The 21,034-nt window shown below is 37.7% G+C and overlaps 1 protein-coding gene across 4 annotated transcripts in view; it reads left to right on the top strand.

The window, feature by feature from the left end:
• Window positions 1-19,065, top strand: part of LOC142348224 (uncharacterized) — a 196,178-nt gene extending 177,113 nt beyond the window's left edge. For all 4 annotated transcript variants that reach the window (XM_075399505.1, XM_075399504.1, XM_075399503.1 and 1 more), the window contains exons 4-8: window positions 6,253-6,429; window positions 13,102-13,289; window positions 16,686-16,812; window positions 17,193-17,456; window positions 17,943-19,065. In XM_075399505.1, the coding sequence (XP_075255620.1) occupies window positions 6,253-6,429; window positions 13,102-13,289; window positions 16,686-16,812; window positions 17,193-17,456; window positions 17,943-18,667 (1,481 nt within the window). In that variant the 3' untranslated portion in view covers window positions 18,668-19,065. The remainder of the gene's footprint in view (window positions 1-6,252; window positions 6,430-13,101; window positions 13,290-16,685; window positions 16,813-17,192; window positions 17,457-17,942) is intronic.
• Window positions 19,066-21,034: the final 1,969 nt, after the last annotated feature.

Genomic DNA, 21,034 nt, shown 5'->3' with positions numbered 1-21,034 from the left:
TGTTTGTTTCTATTTCATTTTTTGGTTAAGATCATTTGTTGCAAAATTTGGTTGCAATTTATATTTTTATCTTGTTTCTGATCGCTGCAATGTTTTTTCACGAGTTTTTGTGCAAAAATTTTTGGTCTTTTGATTAGAGTTCTGGCATTATAAGGGCGACATTGCACCAATTTACTTAGCCTGATAAACTATTTAGTTTACCTCGACCTAAAACAGCGAGAAATTGGTCAGAAGATTGCAGACTGTCAACTGGTCATAGCAGCTGTCGGAGCAATTCTTCAATCAGCCAAGCTTAAACTATGTTTGAAATTTTATTAGAGCTCAGTGATAGATAGAGTAATGACTTGCATAATTGTTCCAACCCTCCAAATAAGTTTGGTGGTTGAGAACTCAGTGCCACCTGGTCTTTTCTGAGACCCATTTTGCCTCCAGACATCCTGCGGTGCAATCAAACATGTTGTAGCTTTAGCAAAGAGCTGCAATTCGCAGGTAATTTTGGCGGGATACAGGCGCTTATTGCCGTGTTTAACTGGTACCCTAGTTGCATCTGAATCATAATAATAGATATATTAGTAGTAGTGTGTGACTGCCTATCCACAACTTGCTTGTGGTGCGGCGACCTTTCTGCAACTCCGCCATGGTGAATGACATGCGGTCCCCGGGTTAGGGGGACCAGGAGGGTCATCGTCAACATCAGGGGAAAGGGGCAAAGAAGGCGAATTTTTCTGGGCAGTTTGTTTGTGTAGGACTGATGGTATTAAGTCCAACTATTTGGCTACCTCTACTCGTCTTTCCCACAGGTCAATCGCTTTCAGGTCCGTGCTGTTCTTACTGCAGTTGAAACTGTAGTTTGCTTCATGTGGTGCTACATAACATTTGGGACAGCGGTTATAAACATTGTCACAGATCCTAGTCAGGTAAGAGTTTAGCAGGGGACAGTATCCAGTTCTCAGTTGTGCCAATCGGATACGTGCAGTTCGTGGCAGCGTTTGTTCTGCTGTCTTTGGTGGAGGTGTACCTACTTGCTTGCTGTCTTTGTTCAACTGAGTATGGCCCGATTGTCGATGGATACTTTTGAGCGCATTTTTGTATTCTTTGAGATTTAATTGCTCTTTATTGTTTTTTTGTTGTTTCACGCGGTCATAATAATTATCATTTAGTGGGGTCTCATGGGCCGAAAACTGGTTGAAGAGATTGTTTTATGATCAGTACGATGGCTCTGATTACTTCCGGCTAGAAATTGCTCTGCTAACATTTCTGTATGAGCTTTAACAGGCAGCATTTCACACTCATTGTGTAAGTCATTGATGTCGGACATTTTCACACAGCCAGTAATTATGCGAAGAGCAAAGTTTTGTTGCGTTTGCAGGTGGTTCCAGTTTGTATTCCTGATTGTAGAAGCCCAAATGGGAGCACCGTAGTTCAGGACGCTTGGACCGATGGCTTTTTAAGTCACTGAGGTTCTCTTTTGTGCAGCCCCATTCGCTGCTAGCAATCTTTCAGAATTTTTTGCGCTTTTGTTGTTTCCCTTTGGTGCTTCTCACATGTTCTCCAAAATTGAGCATACTATTGATGGTAACACTCGGTATTTTGACTTTGGAATTTACTGGTGTTGGTCAGTTGTTGATAGTGACGTTTGGGTCAAATTTGGCCTCTTTGCTCCAGTTTGTGAACACAGTTGCACTTAATTTTTCAGCTGACAACTTAAGTCTTCTTGATTCTAGCCAGTCGTGTAAAGTCTTTAGGTATGGAGTTATGACGTAACTTAATTTTTCGACCTGTATGTGAGATGCAGTTGAATTTATATCATCAGCGTAAGACGTGATGTTGATATCTTTCGGATATTTCTATTGTTATATTCTACGTAAGAAACCTGCCCTGTAATTATTAAGCAACCAATCTTTTAGTGCTATTCGGTAGTGGTGCCTCGAATATGTCTTTTAGTAGTAGGTTCTGATCAACCGTGTCGAAAGCGGCGATGAGGTTTAAGGCTACTAGTAGAGTACGGTTGCAGGGTTTCTTTTGATTAAGGCCTTTTTGTACATTTTTGGTGACATTATTGAGAGCTGTTGTTTTGGAGTGCTCAGGTCGTCTAGAACCATGCTGATGTTTTTTAGTGGATATTCTATGAAGTCACTTAGTTAAAGTTTTTCTGTTAGTTTTTCATCGGCGAGTGCAATTGGTCTAAAGCTTTTAAATTCATCTATGGGTTTTCCCGGCTTGTGTAGGGGTAAAACCCGGCCAACTTTCCAGATATTCGGGATTTTTGCACTGTTCACAAAGTTTTATGGTGTGAGTGAGGTATCTCAGTGCTGTGGGACCTAGATGGAGTAATTGGATTGGCACTACTCTATCTGGGCCCAGCGCCTTACATTTCTTTGTGTCTCTTATAACCTCTTTCACTGTGTTACAGTTAAACATTCTGCCCTCTATTTCCAGTTTCCTTATAGTTCTTAGTGTTTCTTTTCTGTTTTTCTTTTTTCTGGGGGCGTGGAGTGTATTGTTGATTAAACTTGGTGGCGCATTTCCTTGGATCATGATGAGGAGTAGTTTTCTTAACGACAAAGTATATGGCTCTGTTTGCAGATGTTTTAGCAGTACTTGACGAATGTCCTTTTACTGTGCTCCAGAGTTTAGAGCTGTTGCCTCTGTGAATAAATGTTTGTACAAACTTGATCCACTTCTTGCGTTTTTGACTTTGAACAAGTGTGTTTATTTCCTGGTTTAGATGTGTTATTGGGGGTCCCCTGGATGTTCTCGTTCAATTTCATCTATTTTCAGAAAGCTTTACTGCTTCGCTGGAAATATTGGCAACCACTGTTTTGATGCTTCCTTTTGGGATATGCCTGACAGCCGCTGCATATATGGTTTTCCTTAAAATATTTTCAGCGTGGTAGACATCTGTTGGCCTTTGTTGTTTCTTCAGTTTTTGTTCAATGTTAAATTTAAACTTGCCCAGTCAGCTTTGCGGAAGTTGATGAAAGCTTTGTGGTGTTGTGTGATGATCGCAGGTGATGGAAGGAGCTATTGGTAAATGGTCTGAGCCTAATGCGTACTCCGTACGCCAGTCGATCTTCATTGCTATGTTTGCGCTGGCGAGACTGATGTCCGGGGAGCTTTTACAAGAACCAGTTAGTCTTGTGCTGGCTTTTTCGTTAAGTACTACATGGTTAGAGAGGTCTATTTCACTTGCAATAGTGTTTCCTCTTGTGTCTTCAGTAATTTCGAGTGCCATGTATTGTCGGTTTCTCAAGTATGGACGCCTCTAAGCGGCAGAACTACGAGCGGGCAACCGCTCCCAGGATCCATACACACTGTACACAGACTGCGAGAAACGGGTTTTTGCGGCGGGATCAGGCAAGCCCAGTCTCTCTGGTGCCTGCAATCAAGGTCCTTAAAGTTATCATGAAAGTTTAACGTGAAAGTTTAGCTATGAATAGTTCTTTAAACAGTATTTATCTGCAATCCGACTTCAGGGAGCAGGTCGATTGTGTATTGTTTTGTTCTGTCCAGAGCTGCCAACAGTTGAAACTAACCAAAATCTAAAAGTCTCGAGGATTTTATAAATTACACATAAAGTTTGCAGCAATTGTTTTAGTCCTGTGGTCTTTTTAATGCGATTTTTGCTTGACCAAGTTATCGTCTGACCCTTTGTTTATACCTCCTCAAAAACGGTATAAACAGGTAAAGCCAGGAGGGCATTAAGTGGCTGAGCAGCTCTCTTAGAGCCTCACTCCTTCCTTGTCACGAAGTATGCGATACATCGAAACTGTTTGGAGGAGACAATTTCATGGTGTGAAGGGCGGTTCTTAAGTTGCAACCCATTCTGGCACCGCCCCAAAAACTCCTCCGTCCACCCTCTTCAGCATGGCGATTTGAACCCCCTTTCGCCCAGCCCTCCCAACCATGCCCGCACTCTCCCATTGCTTGACCCCCATGCTAGCATACCTAAGCACCTGCTGGCCACTACCGAAGACAACCGCTCGACGTTGTTTGAGAGTAATTTCGTCTGACATAAGTCGATTATGTTTCATGCATCATTTTATTGCATTAAATCATTGACTTTTTTTGGTTTTGAATTTTACAGATTTGATTAAATTCAAAGATTCAGAAAAGATTCAAAGTCTTTGAACGATTCAAAGATTCAAAAAAGATTCAAAGTCCTTAGAAAAGATTCAAATTCTTTGACCGCAACTAAAACTGCCTCATTCTTAAGTAAAGACTAAAGACAAGGTTAATATAAAGTTATTAAGAAATGGATTTGATGCGTTATTGCGGGAAAAACTGATAACGCGATAAGCGCTTTTACTTAAGTTAATAACGTCCTGGTTTGACGTGGTCATTTACTTTCCCTGAGCAGGTCATGTTTTGGACTCATTTTTTATGTAAACACAGTTCACAGGTTAACCAAAATAATTCCCGTCCGTGTTAGATATTCTTTGTGCTCTTATTCGGATTTCCTTCAAAATTTAAACCGAAATCGTTCCAATCAAGTTCATGTATTGTCTCACTTCTATTGACCTGTTTATCTGAAACGTTTTTTAAAAAAGGTTTCTATAAGTTAAGTTGCTTGACGTCTGAAGCTTCTTATAAAATTGAACCTTGAGTTTTGGCTTGAATGTTCGAAACTTGTCATTTCAATATTCAGCATTTTTGGATAAAAAACGTGCTTAGGTTATCGGAATTTTTGCGCAATTGTTTTGTGACCTCCATTGTTAGTGGCTTTCTTTTAGAATAATGCATTCTGACAACAATACTTTCTTTTGCGATAATGTTTGTTTTCAGTCTTTTTGGTTTTGTTTTGACAAAGATTTCAATACTGTACTGTTTTTAAAATGGAGACATGTTATTGATTTGAACGAAGACAAAATAATTTGTTTTCTTTAGAATGTGATAAAATTGTGTTCACACTTTTCTGTTTTTATAGATTTCGGAGTAGCTCAAATCTAAGTTACCAATTTTGCGTTCAGGGGTACTTAGTTTCACCACTTAATGCGTGACTAGATTTGAACAGCTGCGATTTATAAATGTCTTAGCCCCAAGTCTAGAACAAAGTTTCACTATGAAGTAGGTTGCGTCAAACGAAATGTAAAAACCCGCCAACGGGTTTCCTTATAAAGACTTGATTTCGCTGGAACGAAATTTGTCCCGTTTGTGTATTACGCGTAATAATATTGTAATGCATTTTGACTTGCATTATTGCTGTGGTCTTCGCTATCGAAATTCGCATTTAGCCCACTTTTAGGTTTGGAGCAGTTGGCGTTTTAACAATTTGAGTAATTTAGGCTAAATCTACGTTTCAGGGCTGGAAATTTCTAGGTACAAGTGAAAATGTATGAAAGATTGCATAGGCGTTCTAACGCAGCTTACGCACAAAGTAGGTAAACTGAGAAATAGTTCTGGGCTCGAAGAGTGTTTTATGTTTTAGGCCCAGACTTGAGTTGGGCTTATTCCAAAATTCTGTTGAAGGCGTTTTGAATTTTGACTCTTGGGTTTTGTTTGTGGGAACATTTTTGGAATTCTGAATTTCATGTTTCAAGTCACAAACGTGAATGAGTGTGAAGAATTGGAAAAAGTGAAAGAAGTCCCCTTTTTGACTTGTTTACTTATTTTGTGTTTACATGTATCGGTAGAGAATATAACTCTTACATGTAAACTGTTATTTTACATGCTGTTAGATTTCCGATATGTGGTTCATACTTACCAAGAAGTTTATCAACTAAAGTTATTTTTATTTTTAATACTAATCATTAGTTTTTCAAATAAAAGAGTAACGAATAATTTTAACAATATCATTTAATGGATAACTGATACATGCATTTGTCATTATTGGTGTTTTTTTGGTCTTAACTAAAAATGGGAGGATGATGATGTTTGGATTTGCTAGATTTTTGTATATGAGATGATTGGAATAGTTGTCTTTAAACAATCGGGTCACTTGCGACCTTCTTAAAAATAAATTCAGCATGTGTAGTGCAACTACAACTACATATTGTTATTGCGGAACTGTTATTAATGCATAGTCTTATTATAAATGGAAAAAAATATTTAACGGAAGGTGGTTGGGGGGGGGGGGGGTGTAGATCCAATATTCCTACCGTGACGGTTCCGACCTTGCAGGGCAATGATTGCAGCCCAAACATCGATATCAGTTTTGATCACTCTCATCAGTTTTTTTTTACTAATCGTTGCTCACGTTTACCGTTACACTACTCTGATCAATTATGAACCTGATTAACCATGTCGTTTCAGCCTCCATCCCTCCTAGCAATGCCCCATTTGGGGGTAATACCCCTAGTGGGGGAGCTCATCCCCCTCCGCGCCCCCTGAGCAGCATGGGCAGCCGGATATCCAGCGTGACTTCTCTGGATGTGACGAGGCCGCTCCAAGTCAGTGCCAGTCACTGGCAACCAATCAAATCCAAAAGAGGCACGTGACCAATTATTGTTGCCGGTGTATTTTTCCTGTTTTCTCTAAGTTCAACCATATTTGTGGATCTATTCTGTTTGTCCCTAGCGCTCCATTTTTTAAAAAATATATTTGCCTTGTTTTGCTTCCGGCTGTACCGAAAATTGGCTCTTAGCTGGAAAAATGTTTTATGGAAATTATTTTTCGTTTAAAAAAAACACTTGGACTGTTTAATTGCTCCCAAACTAACTTTGTAGCAATTGTATTAGTCCTGAGGTCTTTTTAAGCGATTTATCCACCGATTTTTTGTTAAACGATTTTATTTCCTCGTCCTCAAAAACGGGATAAACAGGTAAAGCCCGGAGGGTATTAAGTGGTTGAGCCTTTCTCGTTTCTAAGTATGCGGAGACATAAATTCACGGTGTGAAGGGCGGTTCTTAATCGTAAGAGTTTGACCCCTCATTTAGGCGCTCTCCTGTTAATCGTAAGAGTTTAACCACACACATTTAGGCGCTCTCCTGTTCTACAATTAAAGAATTTGAATTGTTTTGGGGTGCTGTCTTTTAAGATCTGTCGATTAATGATGACTTTCCTGATAACATTTTAATGATTTTTGAAGTCAAATTGAAGTCATAATTTTGGTCACGCCGGAACAAGAGATAGAGCGAAAAAGCGATTGGTTTTGCGACATGAATTTTTTCTAATTTTGAACTTGAGTAAGGAAACGGTGCTTCAAAAAATTCGGTGTCTCGCTGTTTGATTTGTTGCTCACATGCAGCAATGTGACATCGATTTTCCTGTGTCTTCGATTTAATTTTTCTAAAGGGTTTTTCAAGACCATTTCTAGCCAGCTCTAGGTATAGTTTTTTTTGTTAAAACAGTGAAATTTCTTTTAATTGTTTTTGATGACTTGTCTTGTTTTGTTTTTGTTTTGTAATTCGTTTTTACCTTTCGATCACTTTTCGTTTCACATAAGTCACGAATTTCACGTTTGGTTTATGACTTACCTCACTCACTAATTCAACTGAATGTATTTTAAATTTATTCAATTATTTTTTAAATTTAATTCACTAAATAAATTCACTCAATGAACTAAGCAATATAATGAATTTGGTCAAGTTCGAAGGCGCAAAATAAAAAAAAACGGGATAAACCAATAAAACCCTATCACTAAGTCACAGTGCTTCAGGTTACCAGAGTTTATTAGTTTAAGTTTATTAGAATAATTGCTAGCTGACATTAGTACTAATCTTAGCATCATTTTGTTTAGAAGCCAATTGATGTGTTATTTTAGAATCTAATGAACTAAACACCAAGTTAGAAGATTGGTTGATTTTTTTGAAAAAAAACCTGTCAGTTTCTACCTTTTCTTCTTTTTCTGTTTCAATCCCGATGTGCGCCTCAACGGGGGAGGCTACTATATAGCCGCGGTCAGCGGCGGCTATTTCACGGCAATTTACCGGATGTCTTTGATTTTTTCACCTCTCTGGAGCTGATACCCGTAGGACTGTAAATCTGTTGGGTATTTTTTTTGTCGAGTTCTTATTAGTTAAGATTATAGTTTTAGATGTTTTCTGTTGAATTGAACTTTTCTAATATAATTTCATGCATACGTTTCAATTGTAGTTTATAGCAGTTAGTATTAATTTAGCTTGCAGGTGCGATCTCATCTGGAAATAACGCATCGAAGTTTTTTAGTGTTTGGGATCAAAATTTGAATTGGCTGTTTTTCAAGACTTGTTTACTTGAAACTTTTGCTTAAAACCCGCCCGTGCAAGTTTAAAAACGCCGAAAGACTACATTACCAATAGAAATGCCAGAGGTTCCTATATGCATAGCCAGAAGTTGACTTCCGTGCATTTTTAAAATGGTAAGTTTCGTCCTTTAAGCAAAGTTACGTGACCCCGCAGAAAATTTTGGCTTAGCATCTTGATAGGCCACGCTGTACTCGATACCACCAGTAGTTCTCAGCGACTTCAAGCAGATACACGCAATCTGTACTTCGGATGGCAATGGTGAAAGTGCATAAACTGTTAGATGCCTAATGGCATTAATTTGAGTCGCAGTTTTGTCAAACTCTGAATATCTGCGTTTTTCACAATATGCCTATTGCTAATAAGGCTTTATTTCAAGGTTAAAAAGGCAGACATTGGGCCCATTTTGGTGCATTTTTTCCATTGTTTACTCGATGTAGAAATGTAGTCTCTAAGTGTACAGAGCAAGAAAAAGAAGTGACTTGATAAGTGAATGTTTGAATTTGAATAAATAATTGTTACAACTAAAAGATGAAAATGCTTTCCTCCGATAACAAAATAGCAAAATGGTTGATAATCCCATTGACAAAGTAAACGAAAAAACATCGAACCAAAATCCATGACAACAACAAAGTTGAACAGCATCAACAACAAACCAAGATTTTTTATCGAAAGTTTATACCAAGATCGACAAAGGCACATATTCTCTCGGATAGTACATACAAAAAAGCAAGCAAAAGATCTGAACCCAAGCACAGCTATACACTCCTATCGTTCGGCTAAAGTTCAAGACTTATTCAATATTGTAAAACAATGCAACGGTTATCACAAGATTGAAAATCTTATTATACATGTTGGACATAACAATATTGATTCGGGAAATAGCGGTTTTGAAACAGCTAGTATTTTAATGGAATCTGCGTCGGAAATTATAAAGAAACTGTCACCACTCAAAATAGCACTGTGCAAAATTCCACCAGTTAAAGATGGTTTTTTTGGTCGCAGCAAAAATAATGAAAACAGACAAATATAATGAAGCGTTAGAAAATGTGGCAACGGAGTTGAGTGGCGTTTTTGATATTGACGTTGTTCTTTTGAATAATATACTGGAAACGAAAGATATCTGCAATGATGGGGTACACCCATCAGTTAGTCATGGTATACCTAAACTTGTCAGAAATGTTCGGAATTTCTACGTTTATCTTGGGCTTGCGGTGTCGAAAACTGAAATCAAACCGAGAATTATCAACGGAAACTTTGGAAAAAATTTGGTTTCCATCCAAAAGAAGACTTTTTTTACCTCCAACTCATTATAAATTTGGTTGATGGTTTGAAAATCTGAACAATGCGACTTTTCTTGATATTTTTAATTTTCAGTATACTTATGGGAAGAGATAACCATACTGAAATTCATAAACGAACATATGAAAAGAAGTATTCCAACAAACCTAATGTTTGTTTTTTTTTTAAAACAGTTCTTTCATACATTTTTGTTTTCTTCCTAAAACTTTTACTATTTTGTTCACTTGTACGTCTCATGCTGTCAGGTGACATTGAATTGAACCCAGGGCCTCAACTGGAAAATTTGATTGAGTATTCAAGTTACTTAAAAAAGAGGGGATCAAGCCATTCGCCATTATTTTTCCTTATTAATTGTCAAAGCTTGAAAAACAAGATTGACGAGTTTTCAAACTTTTTGCAAACAGCTCCCATTAATACGTTTGTTGCTGTAACTGAATCCTGGTTGGACATTGATTGTAATATTGAAGATAAGTTTTTAACAGCATCGCATACTTTCTTTGGGAAATGTAGATCAGAGAAAACAGGGGCTTCAAAGGGCGGAGGAGTAGGTATTTTTGTGCCGAAAAAATTTACCGCCAGTATTAAATCAAGCATTAAAACGGTTGATAAGAGTTTTTTCGACACCATTTGGGTTGAAATAACTGACTCTCTGACTGAAAATTACTTGTTAACGTTTCTTATTGCCCAAACAAACGTCTTGAGTAATTTCTTGATCAGTTAAGTACTGAACTATCGGAGGTATATAGCGTTACATATAACTTTTTTGCTGGTGGATTTCAACCTGAATTATCTGAACCAGACAAAAAAGTACACTAGACATTTTTGCGTCAAATTCAGGATGAGAAATTGTTAACCTAAGGGATGCAAACAGATGTACTGATAAAACATTTACACTTATTGATAACTGTTTCATTTCGAAAGATCAAAAAATTGCCTACAATGTCACAACAACCCCCCTATTAACTCCGACAATTTTCTTGTTATCTTCGAATCAAACCTCTCATTGGAATCTGAGAGTGACAACATAATAACGATAAGAAATTTTTGACTTTTCTCACGTTCTAAATTGAACAGAGATCTTGCCCTTACCGAATGGTGGAAAATGTACCAATGTGAGAATGGCAACAATATATTTGATTCCTTCATTGATATTTTTGAGAAAATTGTTGAAAAACACGCACCCATTCAGACTGTTGAAAAAGGGGGAGAAAATTTTAAGAATTTTAAGCCCTGGTTAACAAAAGAATTGATGCATTTGATTGCCCAAAAACATTTTTTGTTCAATAAATGGAAAAAATAGTCCCTGACAGCGAGACGCACAAAGAATTTAAGCATTTAAGAAACTTAGGTAATAGGAGATTAAGGGAGGCGCACAACGATTTTTGCATCAAATTCTTCCAAAAACTACCATAAAGTAAGCAAAAATGGAAATTCATTTAACAGAAGACCAGTCCGAGTGAAAAAAGTGTCAAGGTTGATGAAATCAGATTAGACAGTGGTGAAATTTCAAGGGAACCAAAAATATCGTCAATTGTTTAACTAGATCATTTGCTAATCTAGGTTTTTTCGAAGGTTCGGATATTACTTGTAAATACCCTGAAAAACTTAATATACCTGAATTCACATTCAAAACTGTGACTAGAAAAGAACTTTTTTCAGTCATTGACTCGCTGGACGATAACAAAGCAGCAAGACCTGGTGAAATCTCAATTGGTCTCATAAAGTCTTGCACGTTAGCTATAGGCGTACATCTACAATTCGCCCTAAATGAGTGCATTAAGAAAATTTTCCCAACTAAAATGAAACTAGCCTATGTAACACCAATTTTCAAAAAAGGTGATAAATTAGATAGTACAAACTATCGACCAATTTCTGTCACTCCGAGTTTTGCAGAAATCTTTGGGCGCCGCCTTCTGACTAAGATGATTGATTTCATTGATAAGCATAAAATTATAAATAAAGAGCAGTTCTGATTTCAGAAAAAGTCAGAAACAGATGCAGTTTTAGAACTGATTGAAACAAATTCGTCTAATTTGGATCAAAGCAAAGAAACTGTTGCTATTTTGCTAGATCTTGCAAAAGCGTTTAATTCCATTTCGCATCACATTTTCCTTAAAAAAATCGAAATTTTTTTTTCCCAGGAAGCGAAAGAATTACTGTTTTCTTCTCTTGCCAACCGCAGACAAAAGGTAAAACTGAATGGCATGTTCTCTGATTGTGAAATTGTGTATCAGGGTTTGCGACAAGGAACTGTTTTAGGACCACTCATTTTTCTTTTCTATGTGAACGATTTCTCATCTAATATAAACACAACGGAAAAAGTAATTCAATTCGCAGATGGCTTAAGTATTGTCTGTTGTGGAGAGAAAAGTAGCTTACATGGAAAAGTCATAGAAATTTTACAAAAAACAGAAAAATATGTAGAGATGAACAAACTAACTTCGATTACTTTCTCGCGCGATAATTCTGATTTCGGATCTATTTTTTACAAAAACGAAGTTCTCACAACACAAAAAAGTTGCAGATATCTTGGTATTCAAATTGGCAGGAATCTTAGTTTCGATGAGCTGCTGAATAAAACCTTAAAAAAGATGGCTCATTCTATGAGATCATTTTACCTTATAAGACATCCAATTCCCCTGAACGCGCGCATTATTCTTAAATCACTTTTGCTTTCACACTTTCGGCAATCTCTTTCAAAATTTATCTACAGAAAACCTAAAACGCCTTAACTGACAGATTAACTGGGGCATAAAGGCGTGCTTTCTACGCGAAAAGTATGACAAAGCGCGAGTTATGCTAATCCAGACAAAGACCCTACCAGCTGAGCTTATAATAGCAAAAATATCGCTAATCAGATTTCATTATAATATAGCCAGGCCAGAAAATTCTGAAAATTTTCACGGGTATCTGAGTCTTTATCACAATACTCGAACAAAACAATTCAAAATTATACAGAATGCTGAAACCAGCTTTGGAATGAATTCGCTTGTTCGTCAATGCGCACAAAAATGGAATAAATTACCACAGTGGCTTCGGTTGTTAAAAAAATGAAAACGTTTTTAAGAAATCGTTGAATGATTTCTTGCTCTCACAACATGAAAAAAATTTCTCTGAATAGTAACGTAGGAGCTTTTAAAAGTTATTTTTATTTTTAGGAAGGAAAAAATCGGAAGAAAATTTTATAATGTAATTCTTTAAGAAATTTGTTAATGTTTACTATTTCATTTGAACGATTTGAAGTATTTTTGGTTTCAACTATATTTAACCGTATGGTTATAATTTTAATTTGTTGCGAAAAAAGAGCACCAAAGCTGCTGAGAAGGCATAAAAATCACGGCGTGTGTGGGCAGTTTTTTTAAGCAGTTTATACCACCACCCAACTCCATTATCCCCGCCTCCTTACTTGAATCCCCCACCTCATTTCACTCCTAATCTTGCGTGTAAAATCGCTCCAATTAATTAATGTAACAGACTTTTTTTGAACAGTTTGTCCGATGCAAAATTAATTAGTACGCCCTAAATTTTTAAATTTTTAAAGGAAGTTTAAGGAGTTTAAGTTAAGATGGCGTATCAATATCGATTTTGTTTCAACGCATTATGGTTAATTTGTTGTAGTACATGCGTTGTTTTACAGATGAAGGGCCTCCTACATTGGAACGAAGGAACTCTGACACAAACAAGGCGTGGCAAGTGGGCGTGTATGCGAAGGACCTGTTCCCCTCAGCTGAACAAGTTAGGAAGATGGCCCAGTTGGTCTCTCAGTCTCTGTTTGACCCCAGAAACATGCAAGCCAAGGGCGGAAGAATGTTCAGACGACGACAGGTAATACATGTTGACAATTTGAACGGATTAATGACTCTAGTCATCTGTGTTATTATTTGCTCTAGATGGGAGTTGGAAGCACTTGTTCTTGTGATGTGTGCCTCTGTTATGCTAAATTTTTGCTTAACCGTTTTTGTTCCGGAATGTTTTTTCGCGTTGTTGAGCATTTTGATTTATACCAAAAGAAATGCGATGAGATGGTTAAGCCCCGGGGCATTGAGAATTCCTAGGTTCTAAGTGTGAGGTTCGCTGCTGAGTAAGCCGATTTTATAGTGTGAAGGGCAATTAAGTAGGTGTATTTCCCCGCCACGCTTCTCTGTCACAGTGCGGCTGGCCTCCATAAACTTAAGCTAGCTGCAACCAAAGCCAACGCCTCGGCTGTCCGTTTAGAGCGATTCGTCCGACGCTAGTACGTTATTTTTGCACCGCGTCACCATAACAAATTGAAGCCCTCGATTTATGACCAAAGTAATCAATCAAACAGAGAAGGTTTTTAATTGCTCTCAAACGAAGTTTTTTCTAATTATAATAGTCCTATTGGTCTTTTTTGTGATTTTTGCGCTTAATCGATGGTTCGTCTGCCCCATTTGACTTTTCGTCCTTAAAAACGGGATAAAAAGGTAGCGCCCAGCGGGCATTAAGTTTCATTAGAGGCCCTGAGCCGCGTTTAGTAGTCCTTCGGGTGCTTAGTGTGGTGAATCTACTGGGAAGGCCATAGTTTAAGGTTAAAAGATCATTTTTAGTTTTTGGGCCCAAAATGTAGCATTTTTTCGTGTTTTTTCGTCATTTTTCGAATTGTTGTTAGACCAGTCTGGGAACTTGAGGCTTAGTTGGTTGAGGTCTACTTTTTATGACCATTTTAAGAGCTATATGGTTTGATACTCCGAACAAAGACACGCAAATTTATACTAATTTTCGCAATTTTCAAGTTTTTAATCATTTTTTCAGCCCTAGCTGTAAATGAACCTCCTCTAGGGTTTGATATTAGGTTACTGAATAGTTTCGACTAGTAATGGAACGGTTTTAACATTTTCATACATCACGCATTTTCTAGTTTTTTAGTAAAATTTTTGTCATTTTTTAGGTTTCTCCAGCCTCAAGAGCAAAGGAACCTCCTCTAGGGTTTGATAATAGGTTACTGCATGCTTTTCTCTAGAATTAATGGAATGGTTATCAATATTTTAATGACCCGAGTTTAAGCAATTTTTTTGGTAGAATTTAATTTTCTTTTCAAATTTTTGGAAAATTATTAAGTCTTGATTTAGTAATACTGGATAGTCTCTCGAGTAGACAGTGAAATGGTTCTGAAGATATTAATATCACGAATTTTAGCAAAATTTTGTTAGAATTTGCAGTTTTTAATAGCCGCGTCCTCAATTCTAGGCGGCTATTATAGCGCCCCTAAATTTTTTTTACTTCGTCTAACAGATTTTTGTTTCGTCATACCGTGACTTTTGGAATTGACTTTTTCAATGACTTACCTCACTCGACTTCTGAGCTCACTTATGAAACTTTAAATTTTATGAACATTTACTTATTAAAGGTCAATAGTGTGCATCTAAGTAGTGCCAAACATATGCCCTAATTCTTGAATTTTAGATTCTTGAGTTTTTGTTGATTTCGAATATTAATTTTGGGATCTTTTTCGTTTGTACCCCCCAAATATTGTACGTGCATCTGGGGGTGCAAATAATATGCGCTCACTCAGCTGCGGGGGCACAAACGGAAAAGATCCTAATTTTGAAAAGCCCTATTAGGGCTTTCTCCTTATAGAGCTTATGTGTCTCATAAAAATGACAGTCCGAAGCTAACCCAAAAAGTGTAGTGGTCTATTAAAGGACTGGTGGTCGATCTGTCTATTTTATTTCTGTAGTTGTTTCATTTCATGTAACGCCACAAGCGTCTATCGTGGCTATTTTCCGGCAATCTGCCGGCTATGTTTAAAATTTTTGTCCTTTTCTTATTTTAAGCGATCATTACTGGCCGACAAAACTTTTTAAGTCTTGCAGATGGGTTACTTGACAGACCTTAGAGACAAAAAATATTTTGAACATTTTTCACTGCAAAATCAGGAAACTTAAAGTTTTGTACTTTTTAGTTTTCTTTTCTATGATTTAATTACTCACAAGGATAGAAACCTAGAAGTTGCGGAGTCCAATCTCATCATGAAAAATATTTCTAGCTCTCTATCTCTCTCTCTCTCTGCCGGTTGGGATTTCTTTCCTTCTCTTTCTTGTTCACGTTTTATCTCTCTAACAAACGCTCTCTTTCCTTAACTCTTTTATTGATGCCTCGCATCAGCTGCTGTTATGTGGCGTGATGTCATCATCTATTACCGTCATTAGCGCTCAATTATGGTAGAATTGTTTTTATCATAAATGACCTAACTAGCACTTTTTAGAAAATCATTGTTAAGTGCTCTCAAACAATGTTTGTAGCAATTATATTAATTCTCTTGGCCTTTTTTAATGCGTTTTTTTGATTGACCGATTTTTCGTCTGGCCCATTAGATTTTTGGTCCCCAAAAACGGGATAGAAAGAGCCTTTCAGTTCACTAGTTTCCAAGTATGCGAATGACAGAAACTGTTTTGGAGGCTTATACTTATGGTGTGAAGGGTGATTCTTAGAAATTGATCCCACAACCCCCACCCTACCCCTAAGCCGCCCCTACATCACCCCTCCCCCCTCGCAATCACCTACACATCGTTCAGGACGTAGGGGCCCCATGCAGCCAAAGATCCCCCTGCTGCGCTGACGGTCGTTTGAAAGCAATTCGCCCGACGTTAGTCGGTTATGTTTGTTCTTCTGCCGGTGCGCTGCTAGGCGCCAATGTAAATTCAAGAAAAAAAGAATTATTTTTTCCGCTTCAAACAATATCAATTTAAATAGAAATACTACAATCGGGGAGAGTGGTAGACAAACACGGTCGTGTAAACCCACCTAATATCTGCCCCGTGTTAAATGATGATAATTTTTGTACGCTTTTCTCTGAAATATATAAAAAAAAAAGTAGAAAAAAGTTCCCCTATCTCTCCTTGTGTCCATTACGTTGTGACGAGTGAATGTCAAAATATTTCGATTAGAAAGCTGTGGTTTGGTTTCTCTTTGTTCCTCCCCGGTGATAGAAAAAATTTCTCAAACTAGAAGAGCTAGAGGGTTCAAAATTTCTGGCTGGAATCGGGGCTTAGAATTGGGTTACATTAGCATGCAAGCAAGGATTAGAAGAAGGGAAAATCTACTGATCAAATGTTTTACCAACTCCTTATTTTGTATCAAGAAGGCTTCCTTAAAGTTGTGAGAAGAGGTCTAGTGATAAAATAAAGGTTTTGAAAATAATCCTAGCTCCACGTCTATCGAATAAACCCCGAACGTCTATCGAATAACCTGAATGTTTAGGAGAGGGCGGCTCAGTACACGTACGAGGGCTATGGTCGCAATGTGGATCCCCTGAGGGAGTTTGCAACTGTTCCCAGCACTCTGGATGATTTGCAAGAGAAGGCCAAGGAGCACAAAGTTGAGAGAAGTGAGTTGTTTTTTCGAGTCCTTCCCATTACAGTCCCGCCCCCATGACAGAGTCCCATTATGGTATGTTTACTCTGATGGGTGGGGAGGGGCTATAGGTTATCTGACCGCTAAACTGGGGGGAGGGAGGGGGGGTTATAATGGGAAAGACCCGTTTTTTCTTCCCCCAGTTTACTGAGCTTGTATATTTTATCAATGTCACACGTGATATTTTTAACATCGGATCTAGTGAAGAAAACAGGCAGAATAGGTCCGGTTATTTTCTCAGGTTTTAAAGCGTGGTCTTGAAATCAGCTCGCACCTGAAAAATCCCACCCCCCCCCCCCCCCCAAAAAAAAAATAAAAAAATTGAGTGTTTCTTTCAAAATGTTTGCTCTTTAGTCGCAAAGGACTTTATCCAGTCCGGAATTCCCCTTCCTCCGAATCCTGAGGAACTTCTGAACAGAGCGAACGATCTGAGACGTCACAACTATCACCATCATCACCACCACCCACCCCAGCAGTTTTCAGTCTACGACCCGGAATCGGGCAGACATCGAGTCATTCGGGCGACAAATTTCGATGTGGATCTGTCGGACGAGGAGCCATGTGAACATAACATTGTGACACCTAATGTCTGCAATATGATTGTGAGAGATCTGAAAGGCATGTCATTCTAGCTATACACTCCTATTAAGTTGCATAATTAATAGACACCGTCAGCCTCTCAACGGCTGTTTTATTTGCGTGTAAACCTTTGTTTGGCTAACTTATTCTGCAATATGAATTGATAGGCTATTGTTGTTATGCATCAACCAGATTACTTTTCCTTATTTTCAGAACAATGTTTTACGGAAAATAGAATTGGTTCAAAATGCTACAATTGTGAAATGTAGAGCATTTTACCACTCTGGACTATTTGACTTGAAATTTTTTGCCTCGTACCCCGCGCTTTCAAAATGTAGCCAACGTTCAACAAAATTGCCATAAAAGAAGAGTTTGTTAGTTTAGGAAAAATTTTGATAAAGCAAAGGAAAAAATCACTATTTGCCAAAGAGCACTACGAGATGCCACTGTTAAGAATTCAATTTCGGGAAAACATCAAAGCGCATTTATTAATATCGATTATCATAAACAAACTGTTTACTTCAGGTGGACGGGGTCGAGGCTCTTCCATGTTTCAAAAGCGACACGAGAAATCTCTGCGATGGGTCACTGACGAAACGAACAGACGCGAAAAGAGTTACGGCATTGTTGAAGCTATTAAAACAGGCCGAATCACAGAAGACGCTCTTGAAAAGAGTTTGAACAAAATGCACCAGTCGCGACCTGAACGCTTGCCTTCAATGACCAGTGTCATTAAACAACTAACACCCTGGGAAGCGGCGGCGGAAGGAATTCCGCTGGAATCCACCATGAAAAGTGGAGCTCAAATCATGGCCGAAGCTATGAGTAAGGCTTCAATGATGAACGATCGAAGACCGCCAGCGCGAGTGTTTAACCCGATACAGCCTGTATCGTCCGGACATCGAACATTGAATCTTTCTCAAACTTCAATCAACAATTCAATGAACCAAGATTACGATGGCGAAGGACACCGATACAATCCCAACCAGACATGGGGAGGTGGTCGAGGAGGTTATGATTCGGGTCCGGGATCTCGACCAACATCCGCAGTTCCGTTTATGCCTCCTAAAGGTGCCGTTGCAATGCCGGGCTTGGTTGGACTATCCTCGGCAGAGGGTCGAGGACCAGGAGGGTTCCGGGCATCGTTGCAGACGAATAAAGAGCCGAAAAAATGGCGACCGATGAACTACAACTCGTCAACGTTGCCTCCTTCTGCATCTAACAACACAATGATATCCGCTGAACTGTAACCTTACTTTTTTCTCAAAGAACTCAAACTTAGAGCAACGCTAGAGTGGAGACAAAAGTACTGATTTTTCTAAAAGTGGGTGCAGAAATATTTAAATAACAGTAAGAATAAGCTAGTTTCAGTTTCGTTTTGAAGCTTTCCCTACGTTACGTTTAAAAAATGATAAAAAGATGTTTTGAGATATTATTGGGGGATATTTGAGATCTCGTTATTTATTGTTTGTAGCTCTTACGAAAAGCATTTAAAAATACAATTCTCTAAATTTTCATGATTGTGCAATTTAGATTCATTTAGTTTCAAAGATCATGCAATAGCACTCAGCATTTAACATATTTTTGTAAATGATAATGCTTGACTAACTCATTTTCAAATCTGTCACAAATTTATTATTTTACATAACACGTCTTTTGATTCAGGCATTCGGATTGTTAATGCATGTTGGTCGTGGAAGTCGGAGTAGATCGAACGCTTTTTGTGGCTTGAAATTTTTGACAGTGCGGCCGTGTTTGAGCAACTTTAGAGATGCTTACTAACATGCGCGTTCGGTTTTGGTTTGATTAATTTTTTAAGGTTTTAATTGCTCAAACGTTTTTAGCGATTTTTGGAACCGTCTTTTTATGCAAAATTTTGACTTTATGATTGACTTCTTCGTCCTTGACTTTTTGAGTAATACAAATTTTTCCGATTCACAATTTTAAACAGTTGAAATCAATTGGCGGCAGTTCACTAATAGAATTCAAGGAAAAATAAAACGCCGAAGTTGGTGTCACTGATTCATTTCAATTCTTATTAGTGATATATAATAACCTAATAGCGTCATTCTTCCATTAACTGAAGCAGGCTGCAATAGGTTAGAGCTCCCGCGTCGTGTGAGAGCAATTCCGACGTTTGTCGGTTATTCTTTTAATAGCACTCGAACGAAGTTTGAATCGCCGATTTTAGTATGTGTCCTTTTTATGCAAACTAGCGCTGTCTGGCTTTCTTCAAAAACAAACAGAAAAAGCTAATGAAGGCATCAATTCCCAGTGTAGCTATCTTAGGGCCTTTGTACGGTTCACCTTATAATTTTTTTTAACGTTTAGGCTCCTTTTTTTCTGATGTACCCAATAGCGGCTGGCCTGCGAAAGCTTAAGCCAATGCCGTTCCTCTTGATCGAAAGGAATTTGTACTACGGTAGTTGGTTATTAATAGCCGCGAAGCGATAGCGGATATTATTGGGGAAATCGTGTTTTTTTTTGCAATTCAAAGAATTTGAATTGTATTGGGGCGCTGTCTTTCTTTACGACTCGAAGAGGAGTATTGGTTTTCTTAAGGTTTTTTCCGGAAGTACTATTTGTTCAGGCGGCGTTTTGACCTAATAGTGAGTAAAATTGCCGTGAACTACCTTTTTCTGAGCTAGAGAAGTTTTAATATTCATGCGTTCCGTTCAGTGACTTTGAAAAGAATTTTTGAGAGATTGGCGCATATATATGACAGTTTTTAGCCGTTTTTTGTCCATTTGGCCCAAGTTTTTTTAATTGTAACTTGGTCTTGTGTAGAAGTAAAATTTGATCGATGTCTCATGAATATGCAACCAACAGATAAACACAATGTTTCGAAGAGGATAATAATGCGCTTCAAGCGAATAGTTGGCCGATATTTCTCAACTTTGTTTGTCAAATTTAGCTTGTGAGGTGTTTTGTGTTATTAATTTGTACACATGCTAATCCGATTTTGGCGGTTTTTGTCAAAATTTTCTATTTTTTTCTTTGTACTTGGAGTTTATTTGCCATATAAAGTCTGTTGTTGCACCATCGGTGTCTTTGGTTTCTTTTTGTTGCTAATTGAATTGTTTTTGACGATAACATTCAGTAAAAAATTTTAACGTATTTTGAACATTTTTTTCAAATTGTTTTACTGTTTCGCAATTGAGCAGTATTCACTTCTTACTAAGACAGAAAGATAGCTATGTAATCCTCTTAAACCGTGATTGCTTAATTATAAAAAATCCATGTTTTTGTAGCATTTTTTTCAGTTTGATTTTTAATTAGAGCTTCCAATTTAGTTTTTGATTTTTCAGAAATTGCAAATTAGTTTTTAATCATTTTCACAGTTTGTATTTTGCATATTCTATTATGTTTCGTCCTGACAATCTCCTAACGTACTTAGACCTATAGTCTTATTCGCACTGCCTTTAATAAAATGAAAATTATCGATTTGAACTAATATTTTGTCTTTTTTCTTTGAAATTTTTAAAGTTTTTTGTTTGCAATTGGTTTTCTTTCACATAACATGGCACTGAAGTTTTTCTAGCTTCACTTTCACAGGTTTTTATCAATACTCTTCTGCTGCAAATATTCTTAGGGCCTGGTTTTCGTAACTGACTTTT

Source organism: Convolutriloba macropyga, chromosome 10 (genome assembly GCF_964194025.1).
Source record: "Convolutriloba macropyga chromosome 10, txConMacr16.3, whole genome shotgun sequence".
NCBI classification, from domain to species: domain Eukaryota; kingdom Metazoa; phylum Xenacoelomorpha; order Acoela; family Convolutidae; genus Convolutriloba; species Convolutriloba macropyga.
The sequence above is the reverse complement of the archived record's forward strand: the minus strand, read 5'-3'. Positions and strand labels throughout refer to the sequence as shown.